General features: G+C 36.9%; 1 protein-coding gene across 7 annotated transcripts in view; it reads left to right on the top strand.

Moving 5' to 3' along the window:
• Positions 1 to 21075, top strand: part of Vav3 (vav guanine nucleotide exchange factor 3) — a 443712-nt gene that overhangs the window by 210226 nt on the left and 212411 nt on the right. For 6 of the 7 annotated variants that reach the window (XM_087213208.1, XM_004853591.4, XM_013075550.3 and 3 more), the window contains exons 3-9: positions 5497 to 5555; positions 7654 to 7719; positions 11556 to 11664; positions 13354 to 13446; positions 16207 to 16275; positions 18198 to 18301; positions 19487 to 19586. In XM_087213208.1, the coding sequence (XP_087069334.1) occupies positions 5497 to 5555; positions 7654 to 7719; positions 11556 to 11664; positions 13354 to 13446; positions 16207 to 16275; positions 18198 to 18301; positions 19487 to 19586 (600 nt within the window). Of the gene's footprint in view, positions 1 to 4063; positions 4119 to 5496; positions 5556 to 7653; positions 7720 to 11555; positions 11665 to 13353; positions 13447 to 16206; positions 16276 to 18197; positions 18302 to 19486; positions 19587 to 21075 lie in introns of all 7 variants that reach the window. The other variant, XM_087213207.1, reaches the window with a different exon arrangement.

Genomic DNA, 21075 nt, shown 5'->3' with positions numbered 1-21075 from the left:
TGTTGCTGGAAGTGACACTAAGCTCAGTGTCTCCTAATAGGGTAATTTACTGTGTGAAACTAGAATTGCAGAGAAAATTAAGATAATGAGTTCTGTTGATTTCCTAGGAGACTTAAGGTGAAATTGTTAATCAGGAACTCACCATCTGGTCTGGTTTAGAATTAGACCTCCTTGCCAGCTAATGTGGTGTCTGGGTTCCTGGATAATACCTGGTCCCTGAGCTGCCTCAGGCTTGCACTTGACCTGGTCAACAGGCCTGCACTTCTCTCTGAATTTCTGAGGCCAGTACTCTCTGGCCACATTTCCATTTCTATCTTCTGGGCCCTGTTTTTTCTCCATTCCACAGGGAATTTGCTCTGAGCCTTCAGAAAACATGTTGCAGCACCCATGCCTCAGCCTCTGCTGCTAGGTAATCTCCTGCTGGCTGCTGCAATGCTGTGGGCACCTTCTTGAACCACTGAGCTTGTTTTACACGTGGGGTTTGGGCTTGCCTATAGCCACATAATTGCTCTGGCAGAACCTCCCTCTCTTATAGGTAATTTCCCAGGAGCTCCTATAGAACCTGGGTCCTTGTTGAAGAATCTTCACATGAGCTAACCTTCCTTCAGGTCAGGATCTGGGTAAAACTTCAGAGTAGAGAGCTCAAGGAGTTACTTCTGTAATTAGTCAGCAACTCTGTAGATCTGCATGTTGGTCCCCATGGTTCTTTCTGGTTATTCTTTATGGTTGTGGTTTCCTTAACTCAGGACCCCACAAGCAGCTATGACATACTACTTCTGCATGGATGACTTGTTTTAGTTATAAACTACGATGTAAACAGCACTAATGTGTCAGATAAGCAGGGAGTGGAAAGTTTTCAGAAGTCTCATGAACAGAATAAAAATTGGTAGATTTAATCAGTGTAAAATATTGCATTCTGTATTCATCAGTAGTTTCAAAACTGAATAATAGGATGGTAAAAATAGAGCTCCAAAAATAAAACTCATCATTAGAGGGAAAAAGTTTGATAGAGAGGCTCTAGTTTGCTCCTAGTTTGAGGAGATAGGTAACAGTTTCCCATGTTTAATTTTCATAATGCTTCCTTCAGTTATTCATTCCTTTCTCACTTGTGCCAGGCTAAGCTCTTTACACATTTTGATAGATACTATCCCTACTCCTCATAACTATTTTGCAAGGCAAATGTTATTTATTCAGCAACAAATATTTTTGTGATAAGTGAGTTTGGCTGTGAACTGAGTGATGGAAAGAAGTTTGGTGTCCCCGTCCTTAGGTGTTTGGCATTGTTGGAAAGACAGACAAATGAACAGATCACAGAATGCCATGTGTGTTCTTCTACACTCTTCAAGAATACATAGCTTCCCCCAGTCCCGTGGGGAGAGCACATGTCACACCTACTCATGACACTACTCATGGTCATAATCTTTAAGAATCTTTCTATACCAATGCTTGAAAAGATGTTTGGCAAGGATGGGTAATTGCAGGTTTTGCAGCAAAATGTTGAAACAGCTCATTGACAGGAAAATGGCAAAATTTTTGTAAGAATCACACCAGACACTTCATTGTGGTCCCCTTTGGCCAGAAGGTTGGAGAGGTAGGAGAGGTGCAATTTTTATATGTTACTCTTTTACTTCAGTGTGACAAAATATACGTGACTTGTTTTGAAATACTTTAAAAAGTCAAATTTTATTTTAAATAAAGATAGGGCACTTATGTTCTGGTTCTATGGAGACACACAGGACCCAGACTGGGGTGAGAGAAGGTCAGGAAAGGTTGGTTCCCTGGAGGAGAAGATGGCCTTGCTGAGCCTCAGGATGAGCCTGTAGGCCATGCAAGGGAATGCAGAACAGGAGCACCCTGCTCAGCAGCATCCCCAGCCTTCCGGGGGAGCCCTTAAGCAGCCTGCCCTGGTCCCCATGGGTTCCTCTTGCTCCTTCACCTGCATGCACAGTGGTCCTGGCACCCTCCCAAGGGCTTCTCAGGCTTTCACTCTTTACCTGCTGCTGTTTCAGTTCACACATCCCAGTTCTCACTTGGACCATTGAGCAAAACCCTTACTTGTCTCCAGACCACTGCCTGCTCCTCACATCCCCCTACCCCAGTCTGTCCTTCACTCTCCCAAGTGCCTCTTTAAAAATGCAGTGTAGACCTTATTTCCTTTCCTAAACTTTCTCATCCTTTATTGCTTCTCCCTACTCTTCTAAAGCAGATGTGAGAAGCCTTGCTCACACAATCCCTGTTAATTATGTTACCAAGAATGATCTTCATGGTTTTCTAAATGCCAGTCTTCTTACCTAGCAAGGGAGGAGGAGGTAATGACAGAAAATCTGTGCTGTGGGTTTAGTATAGTTGATTATTAATTTATTAACTTGCAGATAGTCTCACTAACTTACCTTCCTTCTGGGAGTTAATGTCCCTAATTTCCTTTTATTTTTAACAACTCAGAAATTAGTCCATTGCAGAGAAAAATAATCTTTTTTGTATCTTTGGAATGTTTTATTTTGTAATAGTTTTTGAATGGATGTTTGGAATGACAGGCCAATCTCCACACACAGGATTTGAGAATCTGCCATTAATTTTTTACTTGTCTATTCCAAATCCAGATATAGCCTGCTTCTTAAAAATACATGTTGTTCCAAAAACACTACGTTAACTAAAGAGTCTTTATTCGCTTTGGCTAAACTTACAGTTAATGAATAAGAGACATAAAACCAGGTGATAGTGCTCAGAAAGATTCATTTTTGTTATACTTCCATCCCTCTTGTTTTCTTCCTATCACATAATTGTAACAAATAGCCCTTGTTAGATAAATACTGGGAGTTGGTTTTGGCTTGTTGATTTTCAGAAATATTTGCATTTAGAAATACATTCATCAAGACTATATTAATGTACTATCGACTGGCTCCCCCTGGTGGACATTTATGTAAAATATTTAGCAATTTCCCCCCACTTCCCCATTTTGGGGACTAGTTGGGTAGAGCACAGGTTGTAGTTTTTCTGGGTTTTAGTGGAAAAAAGGGACAGAAAATGCATTTTATTTTGTAAATGCATCATTTTATAGAAAATAAATACATCGTTATTAAATAAAAGCGATAATATGCATGATGATAGTTCTGCTATTACTGTTTTCTTTGTTATTAAGTAGTAATAGTGTGGGAACCACAATGTAAAAGAGAACTAGAGGCAGATCTTACCTTGTAACTTTGTAACATTGCTACAACAGGATAGGATGCATGCTAAGATTCAGTAATAGAATTAGTGCAAGGGTTTAATCCTGTTCCATAGATTATTCCAGAATCTTCCCAAAGCTAGCCTTTTCATCCAATGTACATAATTTTAGAATTCTGGGAAGTGATTATTTTTTATTTTGAATCAGTTTATTTTGATTAATTTTTTAGCATTTGATAATTTGTGATCTGATTTTACAGACTCACTAAAATTGCTTTCCCTTTATTTTGGGGATTTAATTCATACCAGTTTTGTCTGAGTGGTCACATCTTGCCTTGATACCAGATGTTTAGCACAGTTATCCAGGAAGAGATTATATAAAGGTCTTTAATTACACCCCCACATCACAGCAAAAGCCGGTGTTAGAATATTGAATTTGAGGTCAGTAATTCAGCTCATCTAGTCACTCTGACTTTTGATTCACTTAACCCTTAGAAACCATTCTAAGGAATTCTGTTCCCTTCTCTCTTTTGTTAGTGAAACTTAAAAATTGAATTTATTTTTTATATTGACAAATAAAATTGTTTAAAATTTGTTGTGTAAAACATGCTGTTTTGAAATATATATATATATATACACACACACACACATTGTGGATGTATATATGGTCAAATGGTGCTAATTATCACATAAAACCTCACATACTTTTCATTTTTATTGTTGTGAGAATGCTTAAAATCTCTGTCGACAATTTTCTAAAATACAGTACAGTACATTGTTACTATCTATAGTCACCATGTAATAAATTTTATTTTTGCGTAACTTATTTTATGTAATGAAAGCTCACATTTATTGGAAAAAAGCATTTGATGGGCATTATGTTATTTAATTCTTTCAGGAACTTTATGAGGCAGTTAGCAGTTATTAATGACACTTTATGGAGGCTGGAAAAGGTGAGCTTAGTTGGGAGCTGGTGGGCCGGAGCCCCTAATGTTCTCATTGCCCAGCCATGAGTTTCTGACCACAGCAGCGTCTGCCTTCTCCCAGCAGGCAGGAGGTCAGTACAGGTGTGGCTAATACTCCTGCCATGGCTTCTCCAGAGGCCTGGAGGCTTTAATTTTGTGCATCTTGCTTTGCACTAAGGAAACCTCAACCCTGAGAGCTTTTTGCATTTCCCCCTCATTTTTAATGGACCATATAGTAGAGCCTCTTTAAGTTTTGTTTTCTTTAATTTTGAAAATTAGGACAAATTATATTCATTATCACAAAAATAGATTTTATGAGAAAATTATATTTTAGGTCATTGCCTTCCTCACTAAAGTCTTAGAGTAAGATGATATTAGGTATAGTGTGTAGTGTGTTAGCTATTCTTTTTTCTTTTTTTTTTTTTTGGTTTGTTTTTGGTACCAGAGATCAATTTCTGGACCTCACTTGCCAGGCAGACGCTGTGCTGCTGAGCTAAATCGCCAGCCCCACGTGTTAGCTATTTTTATTATTATATTGTTTTGTTAGGAACTTTTGTTTTATTTTCATGTAAAAAAGATTATTCCCCAAAACATTGAAGAAAGAATAAAATTGTTAAGTACTAATGCTAAAACTGTAGCAGGGCAATTTATATTTAGATACCAAAGATCTTCATAAAGAATCTTTGAAATAGATAATCAAGGGTAATTTATGAAATTTTTTTCTGAAAATAGAGGCAATTTCCTTAAAGTTAATGGTTATAAAGAATTGCTACTATTTAAGTATTTTATATGTTATTTAATTCTTACAATAGTTTAATGCTCATTGTTATTAAAAGTATTATCTAGGTGAAGAAACTGAAGCCCAGAGAAATCATGTGTTTGTCCAGAGTTACCTGGCTACTAATGGGAAAGCTAGGATTCGAACTCATGTGGTCTGGCTCGAGAGCCTGTGCTCTAAACCCCTTGGCTGCACAGTATCGTGGTCCAATAGAACTTGCTGTGATGATTGAAATATTTGGTACCTATATAGCCCAATAAATAGCTCTGTGGCTTTTGAGCACTTACAGTGTGGCTAGTACAACTAAGGAACTGATTTTTTGTTATTTAAATTTTAATTTATGTAGTCTCTTGTAGCCAGTGAGTGCTACTGGAGAACACAACTTTAGTGGTCTTTCAGAACCCATAGACAAAGAGATACCAGATGTTTGGAATCACCGAGTCTCTGCTTCACTGACAGGGGAGCCACAAATCTGAAAATTTTCTTTTTTGCTGCCATTGTTAATATTGAATTGGAAAACTATTGGTTAGGGGAAAACTCTTATCCTCTCTTACATATATGACTGATAAATATTTCTTTTCTTCTCAGGTTATAGAAACATTATCACGGCTCTCTCGTACACCAATATCATTGGCCACAGGAATCAGGTAAGCTCGTTTCTTTGTGGTTCATCTGTCACATTCAGTTCAATGTAATGATTATGTATTAAATAATTCCTGTTTGTACAACAGCTTGTGTTTAGAGACTATGTCTCATTCATGGCAAGTATGTGGTATATAGGTGCCAAATGTACCTTTGAAATTTCTTGAGCAACTAAAAACTGATTCATAGAGTTGAATAAGATATGTTGGCTAAATATCACTTTCTATTCACTGGTGACTAGCACTGGTATGTTTCTGGTTTTTAATTTTTTTATACTTCCAACAAAAACAAAGTTTCACGTAAAAATCAAATCAGGCAAAAATAAAGTGGTATGTGTACAGGATGTGTATTGAAGGTTTGGTAATGTATTAAAAACTTAGAAGTAAATTAGTTAAGTAAATTATGTCATCTCCTTGAAGTGCAGTATTATGCAGTTGGTAAACATAGTGATATACGTGTGTGTTGTTTGAGGCCTTTTCTGTTCCTAGTTCTACATACTTAAGTTAGATTGGTCAATAAACATGTATTATAAAGTCCAGTAGCAACACAGCCAAGCTGCATAGAAATGTTCTTTGTCTTATTTCCTCAGGGCTCCTTATTCCAGTACACAGCCATTATGCAGCTCTGTAAGCTTGCATCTCTGCTTCTGTTCTTCTTCTTCCTTTTTTGTTCCTAGTGGTCCAGCTCATAGCATAGTCTAAAGGAGAGAAATCAAGCATATCTTACAGGAATGCTCAGGACTGGTCAGACAGCTCAGTTTGTGCATACAAAGCAGGTGCTCTGAAGTCTTTCCGAGAAATGGACCATGAGTTTGGCAGCTTTTCATAGAACTTCTCTGTAGTCTGGATCATTCTTCTGCTCCTCCTAATTTGATTCTTAACACATGAATATATTTTCACATCAATGTAGATTTTATGTTATTTGTAAGTAGTATATTTTGAAAAACATGACATGATTTTCATGTAGTTATTTTTTTATGTAGTTATGTATTTTTGATTCTGAAAAAATATGTCTGTTTTTTCTTTTTAATTTTTCTTACCTATATTTTCCACAATGGACTACAATTTTCTATTATGATTTAATAGTATTATTGTAAAAATATAATAATATGTGTCTAAATTCATAAAAAATCAGTTTGAAACTGGCATTTTTCATATATGTTGAATTTTTGGATAAACTTAGATTCTTTAAATGTTCTAAGTATGTAATCAATTTAATGTAATCAATATAAAAGTCTGATTTTTCAACACAACCTAACTATTTAGAAATTATTTAAAGTTTTAATTATTTTAATGGTTCCTCATTTATGGAACATATGACATGCTTGCTGTCAAGAAAAAGTAAAGCATATATCGTGATAGTAAATGTGACTTTGATAGGAATAAATTTGGAGTATTATATTTTTTATGAAAAAAGTACATAATATTATGAGGCAGACAAGCCAGATGATGGAAATAGGAGATAATGTGTTTTTTTTTTGGAATAGGGGACAAAAATATAAAAACAATACTCTATTCTCTCTGAGGTCCATGTGACTCCTTTGTCCAAAAAATAAAAAAAAAAAAATGCGACTTAAATACCTTAAAGTATGGGTAGAAAAATATGTCAGGGCCAAGAATCATCTGTTAAGGGCATGATGTAGTTTTGTCTTCTAGTAATTTTCATTTGTGCTCGTGAACTGAATCATGGAAGGATGATTGTTACTAAGCCATTTGTCCTGTCAGGTTTTGTAACTAAAAAGAGAGTGCTGAAAGCAAAGGCACATGGATGGCTGCTCGTTCTCTGGATGGAGCACTGCAGTGGGTGCTGTGGGGTCACCCTGCAGGTTCATGGCAGGGGAGGACGAGGAAGCACACATGTTTGTCCTCAGCTGCACATGTGTCTGTGGTGGCCAGCTGCGATTGCTGTAGATGATTCGGGGTAGCAGGTGTCGCAGCCTTCTGGTGGAAGCCCAGTCACAACTGCTCAGCAGACACTGTAGGGGAAGCCCCAGACATCTATAGACGTAGTCAGTGACAATTTTGGCAGCAGATAAGCTTTCACATTTGGTAAATGTTCAGGTTGGTTGCTACTCATTCACCGATGTGTTTTCTCCCTTCCTAGGCCTTTTCCGACAGAAGAAAGCATTAGTGATGAAGACATCTACAAAGGCCTTCCTGACTTAATAGAGTACGTTGAACATTTTCAGTAAAATTGTCTCTGCCAATTTTCACGTCTAGAATGGATCTTAATTGGGCATGTAAAATAAGCTCTCTGAAGGGTGAAGGTGATTTAATGATTAAAACATGTAAGAATTAACCTTAAACTGCTGACAGAAAGCTTCCATGAAAGACATGTACTGCAGCTGGCTTTCAGTTCCTCTCTTGTGTCTCTTTGACAGGTAAAGAAACAAATTGCAGTCACATAAAATTTGGACGTTTCTCAAAGGCATAATAAAGTAGTAGATAAAATAGGCATTAGACAATTAGGGAATAATTAAAAAGAAATAGAACCTGTGACTGGAGTTGTAGGACAGGTAATGTGTGCTTTCTAAGTTTCAAAGAACGATGAGGTATTTATTAGACGGCATTTATTCTGAACAGAGATTCCTCGGGGTCTTTATTATTTAATAGTTAGGAGAGGTAGAATTTCTTAGCAGTTGATTATCTTCTGCTGATTGAGTGACTTGTGATGATTACAAATGAATATCAGATGTGATCCTCACTCAAGGAACTGATGACATAGATGAGGTGTGTTTACAAAGAATTATAAGAAGTAGATTATACTCCAAGAGTGACCCAGGGAATCTATGGAAATTCATCCACTTATCCATTCAACATTAAGCATGAGCTTATTTTAGGACCTTTATATTTGCTGTTTCATCTGTCTTCCATAGGACTGATCCCCCACCACTGAAGTCTTTTCTCAGATGTCTCTCTACAGAGAGACCCTCCCTGACCACTTTGTTTAAAATTGCCACCACCACTTTACCTTGGTTTGTGTTTTTGTAGCATTTACAACTTCCTGAGACAATCTGGCTTGTTTCGTGTATTGTCTGTGTCCTCATTAGACTGCAGACTTTGTGAAATTAGGGACTTTACTTTGTGGCTGTGTTTTTAGAACTTCAGTGTCTGGTGTGTAGTAGGTCAATATGTGGATGGATGAGTAAGTCAGAACTGCATTATGCATCTACTGCTTGCCAGGTATGCTGCTTCAGGCCTGAGGTCAGTTGGCAGTAAGAGCATACTGAGTGCCCATTTCAGTGCTAACCATGTTAAATGCATGATCTCATGTAATGCTTCAATATTATTAGGTTTCTATAGTTATTTAGTAATGAGAAAAGTCAAATTTTGAAAAGCTAATTTGCTTATTGCTACTTAAAACTACTTATTAGCATTGTTAGTAAATAGTAGTCTGCTGACTCTCAGATGCCCCCCAATGTGGCCTCTGAGAACTCTCACCAGAAGAGTGGAGGAGAAGTCCACCGCTAGGAGCCAGCAGGACAGATGTGCAGCAGTTCCTTCTAGAGTATTAGGTGGCATTTGGAATGGCCTTGAATCTTGTATTTTAGATACCTCTTAAGATAGGTTTCTTGTTTTTTTTCTTTTGGTACTGGGGATCGAACTTGGGACCTTGCGCTTTTGAGTGGCAGAACCATTGAGCTAAATCCCTGACTCTAAGATAGGTTTCTTATCTCTTCCTAAAACATCTAAGAATTCACTGATACTAAGCTAGATGGGTGCTGATTGTCTCATTAAACTGGCTGATCTTCATAAAGTGACTGTAAGCTTATTGGTCTTGTCAAATTCTTTAAACTATCAGGAAGAATCTATTATTTCTAGTGTTATGATGGTATTTCTCTTTTTAAAATCCCACCAATGATCACTTATGCCTATTAATTTATAGCCTTCTCCTATCTTGTTCTGCTCACAAGTGTTTTTAGGCAAGACTGAATATTTTGGAAGGATAGTGTTAAGAGTCAAAGGCAGGATCCCTGGGACTAAGAGTAACAGAGAATGGATTTGCCATCCATTTTCCTTCTGAACAGATTCTCTCCCATGCAGAACTGGTTCCTTTACCATTTCTTATCTTAGCTCCGTCAGTGTCTCAGAAGACCTGCCTACCTTTTGATGTGTTCCAGATAGTGCTTAAACCAACTTGACTATCCACCATTTCCTGGCCAGATTGCCTGCCTGGACCTTTCAGTATGGAAATCCTGGAGCTGCCAATGTGGCCCCCATCTCCTCAGATTCTGAAGTGTATCCTTCATTCCTTCCCTCTCTTTTCACCAAGTCTGGTTGACACAGTATCATAATTTTCTCCATTCCTCTCCTCATCTGCCTTTATAGTGGTTACAGCTTTCAATGTCTCTCACTCATAGTATTTTACGTGTTTGCTTACTGATCTCCCTGCCTATCATTTTCTTCCTCCATTCTACCCCATATAAAACTCCCTGTTGATAGCCAAATACCCAGGGTAAGATTGAGTTCACAGAGTGCATGGCCCTTTGAAGTTTGGCTTCAACTCTTCTCTCCAGCAGTCTATTCTACCTACCTGGGCACAGTGGCTGGAGTGCTAGTCCTCACATGATCATGCTCATCCCCTTCTCATTCGCCATGGGTGTGTATTAGTCCTGTGTGCCTTTGATTTTCATGAGAGAAGAAATTGTGTCTGTCCAGTCTGAAACCATGTCTCCTGGAGGACAGTATTTTCATAGCAAATATTTATTGAATGAATAAATGGGTACATATATTCAAGATCCAGCTCAGATGTAATTATCTTCTGTGTAGCCTCCCCTGACTTCTTTAGTCAGAGTTATTGTTTGCTCTTTCCTTTGGTCCTATATTTTACATTCTTTTGCTTTGTTACATATACAGAATTATGTTTATGGGCTGTTCTTTGTACAAGATAATGAGAGAGTTCTTGATCTGTACGTTCTGAGCCTGGAACAGAGTCAGTTCTTAGCAAATGACTGTTAGATGGTTGGGTGGACAGGTGGGTAGACAGGTAACCATGAAATGAATTTTTCTCTTAGAAGAGTTCTCTGAAACTTCTGTTACCACTAAATCTCTGTCCCTTAATACACCTTCCTTTTCTTTGAGTGTTTGACAGTTTATACCTGTCAAATACCTTCAAATAATCCTTCATGACAAACATAAGCAACCCTGTGATTGTACCAGCTTTGAAAAATGTTCCAAGTTGTAGAGTGACATTTATAGTTACAGTGTATTTGTATCAATTTATAATGTTCCATCTGGCCAGGCTCAGGAGGGGTAACCAGGGCTGGAAGTATTGAAGGAGTTGAATTTCTTTCTGAGAAATATTAACACTTCTTTCCAACATGTGTACATTGGGTAATCTTAATTCTTTGGAATTGTTAGTTAGTAGAGGGCACCTAGGAAAGTCTTGAACTGAAAGGAAAAGCTTCAGCATAGTCGTAGAGCACAAATGGTTGGGCCAGTGTGGCTGATTGTATTCATGGTTTCACCGGAGGGTCTGAGAAGAGCCACTCTCAGTTACTGTTTGAGTAGTGCTCATGAAAGCTTGAAAAATAGGGAAATGAGGGGCAGTGTGATGGAGCAATTGAAACACTGAGAGTGTAAGATCATGTAAGTTTTGCCATGGACTGGTTGTGTTATCTTTGACAAGTCAGACAACCTTTTCGTCTCCAGGCTTCCTCATCTGTTTAATAAATCCAAAGGTATACCTAATAAGATAGTTGTTGCTGGATGAATTAAGTCAGATAATACTTCAGAATGATCATTTATGTGCTAGTTCAAAAGTAAATAACCAGTAAATGTTAGCTACCACTGCTTTCATTGTTCAGTCCTATTGTCATTCGTCTTGTTAGAAGGGACACAGCTATAATGCAAGCCTTTTCCCTCATTGCACTAATTCCATTTTACTTCCTCTTTAGATTTTCTACTAAAATCAGTAGAAAACTTTGTCTATTTTATGCTAAAATTTAAGAGGAAGCTCTTACTAGCTATTGTATTTACTGCATGATATTGTCCGCTTTGTTTTAGTGAAACTCGTGTGGAAGATGAAGAAGATCTCTATGACTGTGTCTATGGGGAAGATGAAGGCGGAGAAGTCTATGAGGACTTAATGAAAGCAGAGGAAGCACACCAACCGGTAGGACTTCTGCTTCTTTTTAAAGTTACACTGAGGATTGTATTAAGAAATTGATTACTTGAAAACCTAGTTAATATAATTATTTATATACCCTCTGCTGGCATACTCATTGGTTTGTTTTACTTTTGGTTCTTTATAACTATGCAATTGTGTCTTATTTTCTCATTTGGAGCATGACATTTTACAGATCACAACAACCATAGGGAGTCTCTAGTCTAATCCTTTCAATTTACTAGTAAGGAAACTATATCTTAGACGTAAATAGTGTGCCCCTAGGTGAAATAATGGCAGAGTGGCAATAGAACATAATTTCAAGAATCATAAAATTATATGGTTATAAAAGTAAATCTCTTACAAAGCTGGTGCATTTTTTAAGTTTAACACAAGATTTTTACCTTAGGAGTGTTGTCTTCTCCTATGTTAGATACTGTCATGAGGAGGTGCTCTTCATTTTATTCCACTGTAAGTCTCCTAGCTTTCTGCTGTTTCATAAACTTACTTTTGGTCATAGCTCTCAAAGCTTTGTCTGCCATGAATTGTATCTAGAACATTCAGAAAGAATTACTCTGAACAATCCTTTCGACTATAATTTGAAATCTAAGAGTCAGTTACTTAGATTTTTATCTAAGATTTTTATCTATATTCTTTGTCCTGAAGACTTTTTTTCATAGCTGGTGATTTAGGTTCTTCAGTACTGTGATGAGCTGGCTCAGTTCTGTCTCTGGACTGGGCTTTAATAAAGGGCTGGTGGGCTCCCTAGTCCATACTTGGGAGCAGTGGCTTGTATGGGGTGGAAACAAGTCACCCTGCCTGTGTTTGGGAAATATAATGACTGTGTGTTTGAACTCACTGCATGAGCTGACAGGCCGCCTCTGGCAGCATTTTCAGAGTGATTTTAGGTGACAGAGTATCATCTGTACCTCCTATAATTGTCAACTGCTTTGGTGTCAGCAGATTCTTCAGTGTCTCCCTGGGGACAGCCTTCACTCAGCTGGCAGCACTGGGTTGTTTATTTGGGACAGGATTAACAGGAACAGTAATTTAGATATATAGGGCCTTTCTTGAGTTCCTGGCTAGGGGCAAAAGTGCTTTACATGCTTCTATCTCATTTATAACTTCTTGTATTTGGTTCTGTACTTCTATTTTATAGAAGAGAAAACTGAATCACAGAGAAATTAAGTAACTAGTATTTGAACCCAATTTTATCTTATCTCAGAATCTTTTATTTTAGTACTATGCTCAACCAACTCCAATCTTATATTTAGTAAAAGAGCCAAGTGCTAAGATGTTAGTGTTTGAAAAAAATTTTCTTAAGATTCTCACTTATCTTTTTAACAGTATTGCAGTTAATTCTGTAGCACATGGGAAATATGCTGTATATTAAGGAAATTCTTACACAATTTGAATTTCCCAATTCATTAACATTTTAAATAAAAGAGATGTTTTAACTTGAACACAATGTCTCTCAGATGCTTATTTTTAACTACTTAACATTTTTTCAGTTATGCTGTTCAGATTTTAAAAATTACAGCACACATAGGTCACAAATACAGTTAAGTATGTTTTTTGGAATATGTTTGTATTAGAATGGAAAGTTAAAATCAATAATAATTTTGATTTCTCCTACTACTAGACAGATTAATATATGAATTTGATTAAATACTTCTATTTTTATCATTCTATCTGCAGAAATGTCCAGAAAATGATATACGGAGTTGTTGCCTAGCAGAAATTAAACAGACAGAAGAAAAATATACAGAAACTTTGGAGTCAATAGAAAAAGTAAGTCATCAGGTATTGATGCCAAAATACTGTGTTAAGTAGTTAATAGGTTAGGTTCCCTGTTTCTGCTGAGTGTGTGTCTGTGCACATTCTAACTTGCAGTAGAACTTTGCATTTAAAGCCAGGTACAGAAAGATAACTGCCCATAATGTCATTCATAGTTTGAATCTAAAAACATTGAATCCATAACAATAGAGAATAGAATAATGGTTACCAGCGGCTCAGGTGGTTGTGGTGGTGATGGATAAAGGATATATGTCTGATATATGTCAGATAAAGTATATATAATTGCAGTTAGACAGGAAGAATATTAAAAAACAACTGCATTCAGAGTGAGGAAATATATAGCAACAGAAAGTAGACAAGTGATTTTCTGAGGCCAAGGGTTGGTGCTAAAATGAGTGTGTGTGGGTAGAGGATAGGTGGAGTGGAGAAGGAGAAATGGGGATGACTACTAAAGGTTAAGGAATTTTTTTATATGGTAAAAATATTCTAGAATTGATTGTAGTAATGGTTGCACAACGCTATGAATGTACTAAGAACCATTGGATTATACACTTTAAATGGAGTGAATTGTATTTAATGTGAATCATATATCTTAATAAAGCTCTTTTGCAAGAAAGAAAAAGATCTCAAAGAAAATTTATTCATTCCACTAGTATTTATTGATGATAACTGACTGGCACTATTTTAGGAACTGAATATATAACAGTAAACAAAACCGTGGATCTCATGGCCCTTCCTGTCTCATCATGGGAGGGTTTAGTATGGAGGCAGATAAGTGTGCCCAATGGTGTGGTGAGATCTCTGGAGAAAAATAAATCAGGGGAAGGGGTAGAGGGCATGGGGAGTGGCTGGAGGCATTTCGTAGATGGTGGTAATGGAAAGTTTCTGTGATAAAATGATGTTGAAGCTGACAGCTGAATGAATTTAGGGTGCAAGCCATGTACATATCCCAGTGAAGATCATTCTGGAAGAAGCATCCTCAGATGGCAGAGTGTTCAGCTTGTGCCTCAGTGAAGGGAAGTGAGTGTGATGTCAGAGAGCTGGTGGGCCACCAGGTCATGTTGGGATAAAGGCTACTGCATTTTGAGCAGACATGACATGATGGTACTTAAATCTTTAGCATTTCATTTGCCTCTTGTGAGGCAAGGATGGGAACTGGGAGGACAGTTAGGATTTTGTAATAAGTTGACAGGAAGTAGTGGTATTGATAGAGATGGCAAGGGGTGGTCAGATTCTAAATAAATTTTAAAAGTAGAGCCAACTGGATTTAATGATGGATTAGGTAAAAGATTTGAATAAAACAGAAGAATCAAGGGTGACTGCTATGTTTTGGCATGAGCAACTCCATGAATGGTGAAGATGGTTATGAAATGGGGAAGGACAGGTTTGGGAATCATGAATGTGGGCATATTAAACTTGAAATACCTTTTAGACTTACAGTGGGATCTATTAAGGAAGATAGACGCATGAGTCTGGCATCAATGGGAAAAGTTGAATTGACATAGAGATTGGATTTTTATAGTTGCATAATGGAATTTAAGGCCATGTGACTAAATGAGTTCACCCCAGGGAATGCACATTTTAAGGGAAGAGATTTGAGGCCACCCCTGCTGACTCTTAAATTTAGTGGTTAGGAAAATGACAACCAGAAGAAAATGTTTTTGGTTTAGGAAAAGAGATCAGATGTGGAAGAATTGTTTAGGGGAATGGGACAGCAAATTGACTAGGGAAATGTGAGATTTGTTGTCATATTTAAAATTAGACTATCAGTGTAGCCCATGCTTAACTTCTTAGACACAAATACAAAATAGGTGGCAAGGTAAATTTAACCAGGATTTGGTTTTCTTTTTTTGGTACCGGGGTGGGGGGGTGGGGGTGGGTCGAACTCAGGACCTTGCGCTTGCAAGGCAAGCAGCGGCACCACTGAGCTACATCCCCAGCCCAGGATTTGGTTTTCTAGGAAAGCACAGTGGAAGATGACAAAGGGTAAATGTGTGTGTGCAGGGAAGCAATTTCAATGATGGTTCATGGAATGTAACCTGGGTAGGGAGAGAACTGAGGGCGAATGGAGGGTCAGTGGCTAAAGAATCCCTTGAAGGAGTGTGCTGTACTGGAGGAGTAAGATGGTCTGAGGTGGTAGTTTAAGATCTCATCTGTGAAGCATATGCAGTTGTTTGTAAAGTCTTGAAGCATGACTGGGATTTGGGGGTTGAGTGAGGCTGGAGCACAAGATGATTGGAGGTCAAGGAAATGGAGGTCAAGGATGATTGGAGGCCAGAGTGGAAGGATCATCTGCACAGATACTGAGATGGCCATAAATGAAAGTGGTATGGTTGGCCACCAACCAAAAAAATTAAAAGAATGAAGAGAAATGATGTGTAAATTATATAGAGAGATTATTGATCTCAAGGATCTATAATCTCCACAAAGCATTTTTATAGAAGTCCTCAAGTCTATTTCTAAATGTTACTGTTGATTACCAACTTGGCCAATAGTGTTCTTTTTTTTACTTTCAGAAGGAAAGTATAAACCTTTTATTTTATACTTTAAATGTTTTAGCTTCTATATATTCATGTCTTGGTATCTTTGGTCAAGTATAAAATTCCACAGTGAAAATAGTTTCTGCTTGTTTTGAATTTATAATGCTGATAAGCAGTTGACTTTCAAAAATATTTGTTGTTTGTTGATCAAAAAACATTGTACAGATTAGGGCAAGTTATGCTTAATTATCATTTCCTTCTTCTCTCCTGATAGTATTTCATGGGACCACTAAAAAGATTTTTGACACCAGCAGAATTTGACTCAGTATTCATCAACATTCCTGTAAGTAAAAATAGGGTAGTTAAAATTTGTGTGGCACATCCATAAAATCCTCACTTTCTTAGTGGGTTCCAGATGAATTTTGACCCTGCTTTTGCTTCTCAAGTTCTTGTATTATTACTCTCTTGAAAAACTGATATGTTATGTCTTCAGCCAAAAAGCCAATCAAAATGCTTGCAGAACATAAATGGATTAGATTCATGTGTTATCTTTGGCTTTTGTAATGAAGAGGTAGACTCAATTCAATAAGTAGTCCTGGCTGCTACTTTGGGTTTCTCTTCTAGGGGGTCCTTTTCTGTCCACCTCCCTGCTCTGTTCCTTCTTTGTTTTGTTTTTTTTTTTTTTGGTACTGGGGATTGAACTTGGGTCCTTGGGCTTGCCCAGCAGGCAGTGAAACCACTGAGCTAAATCCCCGCCCCCTCTGTTCCTTCTTTGGGGCCCAGGACTTTAGTTCTCTTCACTCCTCCACTTCCTCTCCCTTTTGGTGCTTTCTGCTTCCAGTTATGTCATCCTTAACTCTTATTTCCAAAACTCTACTTCCCTATAATTTATTAGACTATTTTAATGGTAAAATGGGAGGAGGAGTTTTCTTCACATTTATGTAAATATTTTGAGTTCCAGGTCACCTGACCATCTTACAATCCTCAAAGTATATTGGCCCAGAAATGTACAGTCAACCTAAATACTGTCTCAAATAGGTACTGCTACTCAAGATTCAAGTTCTGAGACCTTTAGAATTTGGTTTACACACACAGGCATGCGCACACACACATTCACTTTTATCTACAGGCTTTTTTTTATCTCCTGAGAAAGTCCTTTATATTTTGATTTTGTTTTGTTCTGTGTTACTGAGCACCAGATGATAAGCTATGGCATGTTGTTTTTGTTCATATGTTCGTATTGATTGCTCATATAAGACATTCTCACTGATTTATCACTTAAGTGCATGAAATGCTTACAATATTAGATGAAAGTTTAGCATAAAACAAAGTGCCCAATCTAGGAAATAGAGGTCTTAAACTACTTAAGTATGATCACTATAACCAACAACTCACTTGATAGCCTGTATTTTTATGGCTTTCCCATGCTCCTCAACAAAATGACAGAACCAATAAATATATTCACGTTCAATTTCCACCTTAGTAAGGAAAAAGTATACTGTGGTGTCACTGCATACTCCAAGACACATAGGAAGAGATAATGGGGACCTGGACCTTGTTTCAAATTTCCTCACTTCCTGTTGCTGAAATGTATTTATTGGCTGCTGAAAACGACTTCCTTATGAGAACAAATGTGAAATTTTGACTTTTGAGTTGCTCTAGTAAACTGTCCATACAATTTATTTGCTTCTTATTTATGCCATTAGTTGTCTGGTTTTAAGTAATTTAGTCTGATTATTGTTAGCTTAGCACTAGGACACCACTAATTGACCAAAGTACAAGCCTACATTTCTGTGTCCCAAGGACATGAAACATTATTTTATTCTGTCGATAAAACATTAAGCACTTAGATAGTCTTATTTAGAAATTTACAGTGATTTTAAAGTGAGAAAGCTGTACATATTTTCATACAAAGAATAAATTATCCTTTAATAACTAGTGAGATAATTTTTCTCCCCACAGGACACTGACATTTTTAGTCAGATCTGAAATTGCTATTTCCCATGCACATGTCTTGCTTTTCTTCTCTTCCTAACTCCCTTCCCCTTTGCTTTTCCCTCCTTTACCTTCTTCTTTTCTCTGTTTCTTCCCCTTCCTCTCCCCCTTCTCAGCTCCTTCTTCCTCCTGGTTCCTTCCCTTTCCCTCCTTTAATGGTAGCAAGTTTCTATGTTTGAGTGACAGGTCTGACAGTACAGGGGTTCTGGGTTTGGAGTATACATTTTGCTTGATTCTTACCTTTTATTTCACATTTTTTTCTTTTCTAAGGAACTTGTAAAAGTTCATCGGAACTTAATGCAAGAGATTCATGATTCCATTGTAAATAAAAATGACCAGAACTTGTATCAAGTTTTTATTAACTACAAGGAAAGGTAACTTTTGAATTTGGAATTTTGTGTGTATTAGTTTGGAATTGTATGAAGATTAGTATTAAAATAAATAGCTCTTACTACTGTTTATTGCAATACCACCTGGGCATTAGAACATAGGACAGTTAATCTCAGGGTGGTAGTTTGAGCTTTCTATGTGATTTAAAAAAGAAAAGGATTCAGAGTAGTGCCCAGACTTACGCAAATCAAGAGGCTGAGATTCACAGGCCTGTCACTACTGAGTGGTGGCTTGTCATTTTAACACTCTGAATCTCCTGTTCCTCATTTGTAAGTATTGAGAGTAGATTAGCTGGTACCTAATGCTTTCTACAGCTCTGATATTTTGTTATTCTCCATTGTGGTGCCTTAGATTCAGTGTCAAAGTCAGTTTCCCTTACTAAGTTACAAAAAGATCTCCTGAGTGAATCATATGAATTTGGAGTATCAAGAAATTTTGCTTAAAATATAACATTCTCTCAATTTAAATCAAGCAGCGTAACTCCTAGTACTAAGATGTGGCTAATGCATTGCTTAGTGTCACCTGTTAGGTAAATATTAATGATTTATTAGTAGTTTTCTCCAGTAGAGAGTTAAAAGAAACAATAAACACATAACCTCTTTGCAAAAAATCTGCATTACAGGGATATTGTTCCTTGAGTGGGCTCAGGGTCTGTGCAGTATGAGTTATCTTCCAGCCTGCAGAGTTCAAGCCTCTCATTCCCAATTTTCAGATGATGTATGCTTCATAATTAAGAATGAGTATGGAGCAGGAAGTTTATTAATGAGTGGAGTCATAGTGATTGCAATAAAATTGTCATAGAAAATAAAACTTCTGAGTAAACAGTAATAAGTTTACCTATAATGAGTTAAGAATTTTTTTGAGATACACCCTTACATACCCAAATAACATTAACAGTCATCATGCCAGATTATAACATCTACCTATTATAAAAATGTACATTGAGTTAATCCTAATCAAATTTGGAACTAAGTATGAGGCTTTTTATGATTAGATATACGAGTGACCCTCATTTTGTGATTGTATGTGTGGTGTGTTCACAAAGAACTTCTGCTGCTTTGATTATCTCTAATTATGGTTTAAAAGAGGTGAAAAGTCTGCCTCTCTTCTCTTCCACTGCTTCTTGCTTTTGGTCTTACAGATTTCTTCCTCTCTCTTTTTCATTTCAGATTGGTTATTTATGGACAGTATTGCAGTGGAGTGGAGTTGGCCATCTCTAACTTAGACTGTATTTCTAAGACAAAAGAAGACGTGAAACTAAAATTAGAGGTGATTGTTTATTTTTATTCCTGATATATGTAAAATAAATTTAAAAAGCAACATATAGTTCTCTTCCTAATTAATACAGCAGTACATTTGTGTCTGTATTCTAAATATAATTTTGTCATTTTTATAAAATATTTTAATAACTCTGTAAAATAACAATATGGTAGTAACAGTAGCAGAATTTAATGTTTATATCCTTGCATTTTATACATAATGTCTCCTTACAAGACTTTATGAGAGATAATAGAGTTAAATTTCTCATCTTATTTATGAGAAAGCTGAAGTTCAGAGATTTTGAGTAATTTACACAGGGCTACTACCTTAAGCTGAAGGATGGGTAAGAGGCTGTGTAAGTGGATTTAAAATGTTTATGAAAACATAAGACATTTAGGGATGGATGTATAAAAATACAAAGCATTTAGAGGCAGATGTATACAAAAGGCATAGATGTTGCCCATAAGAAGGAAGAAAGGACAGACACGAGAATGGTAAGCCTGAGCACGTGTGATGAGCTCTGATGCGATGGCTCCGCAAATACGATGGCGGGGTCACTTCAGAGTGGGAGATGGCTGTGGGAGATTTGTCTGAAAGGTGGGTTTGAATTAGGTCACAGAAGAACAGGGTGAGCTCTGGTAGATGAGACTGCATGAGGCATTCTGGAGGAATTATGACCAGACCAGTGAGGACCGTTTGAGATATAGCAAGTTGATCAGTATAGAGCACATACTCACACTAGAAAACAAAGCTGAAAACGTGTTAAGTCATAGCTTTTTTACATCATATATGTTTTTCTACCAAAGAGTTTATGCTTTCAATGAAAACTGGAAAAATGAATTTGATATAAATTATCACCTTAAATGTATTATTACTGTTTTTGGATTTTCTTAAATTTCAGGTAGAGAAATGAGGTCAGCTCTTAAATGACTCTGTATGGCTTTTTTGACTTTTTAATAGCCCCTTTCTTACTTTTTGTTTAGTTTATTAGTGAAGTCAGTTGATGAACAGGGGAAGAAGAGGTAGATAATTTTCAAATCAGAATCTTTTTATTGTTTTGATATGTGTATATTGTTTTGACATGGCATCGAAACTCCCAGATCCTATAGAGGGACGCTGTTGCTTAGGAAGTTTGAATATTAGCAGGTCACCAAGTGACTGTACTAAATCTACATCCTGGATCTTTTTCCCTTACCTTTTACTATTTCTTGATGATATTAACCTTAAGGCTGGAGATAGGTTAGTCACAAGTAAATGACATCCTCTCAATACTGTTAGCAAAAAGGATTCCTGCTTCTCTTTAGAAAATAGAGACTTATTAAATGCCTTGATTCAAATTAAGATATAATAACATTTTACAATTCATAGAACTAGTTCCTAGTAGAACAACTACTGTAGTAGTTTTTCCAAAATAAAGCTATACCATTGTGGTTCAAGATAGGAGAGAGAGCAACTTGTCAATCAGACCAACATTATACTGCTTTCTCAGCCTTATTGA

The sequence above is a fragment of the Heterocephalus glaber genome, unplaced genomic scaffold (assembly GCF_053883595.1).
Source record: "Heterocephalus glaber isolate CG9 unplaced genomic scaffold, H.glaber_assembly_v1.0 deba00001442, whole genome shotgun sequence".
Lineage (NCBI taxonomy): Eukaryota > Metazoa > Chordata > Mammalia > Rodentia > Bathyergidae > Heterocephalus > Heterocephalus glaber.
The sequence above is the reverse complement of the archived record's forward strand: the minus strand, read 5'-3'. Positions and strand labels throughout refer to the sequence as shown.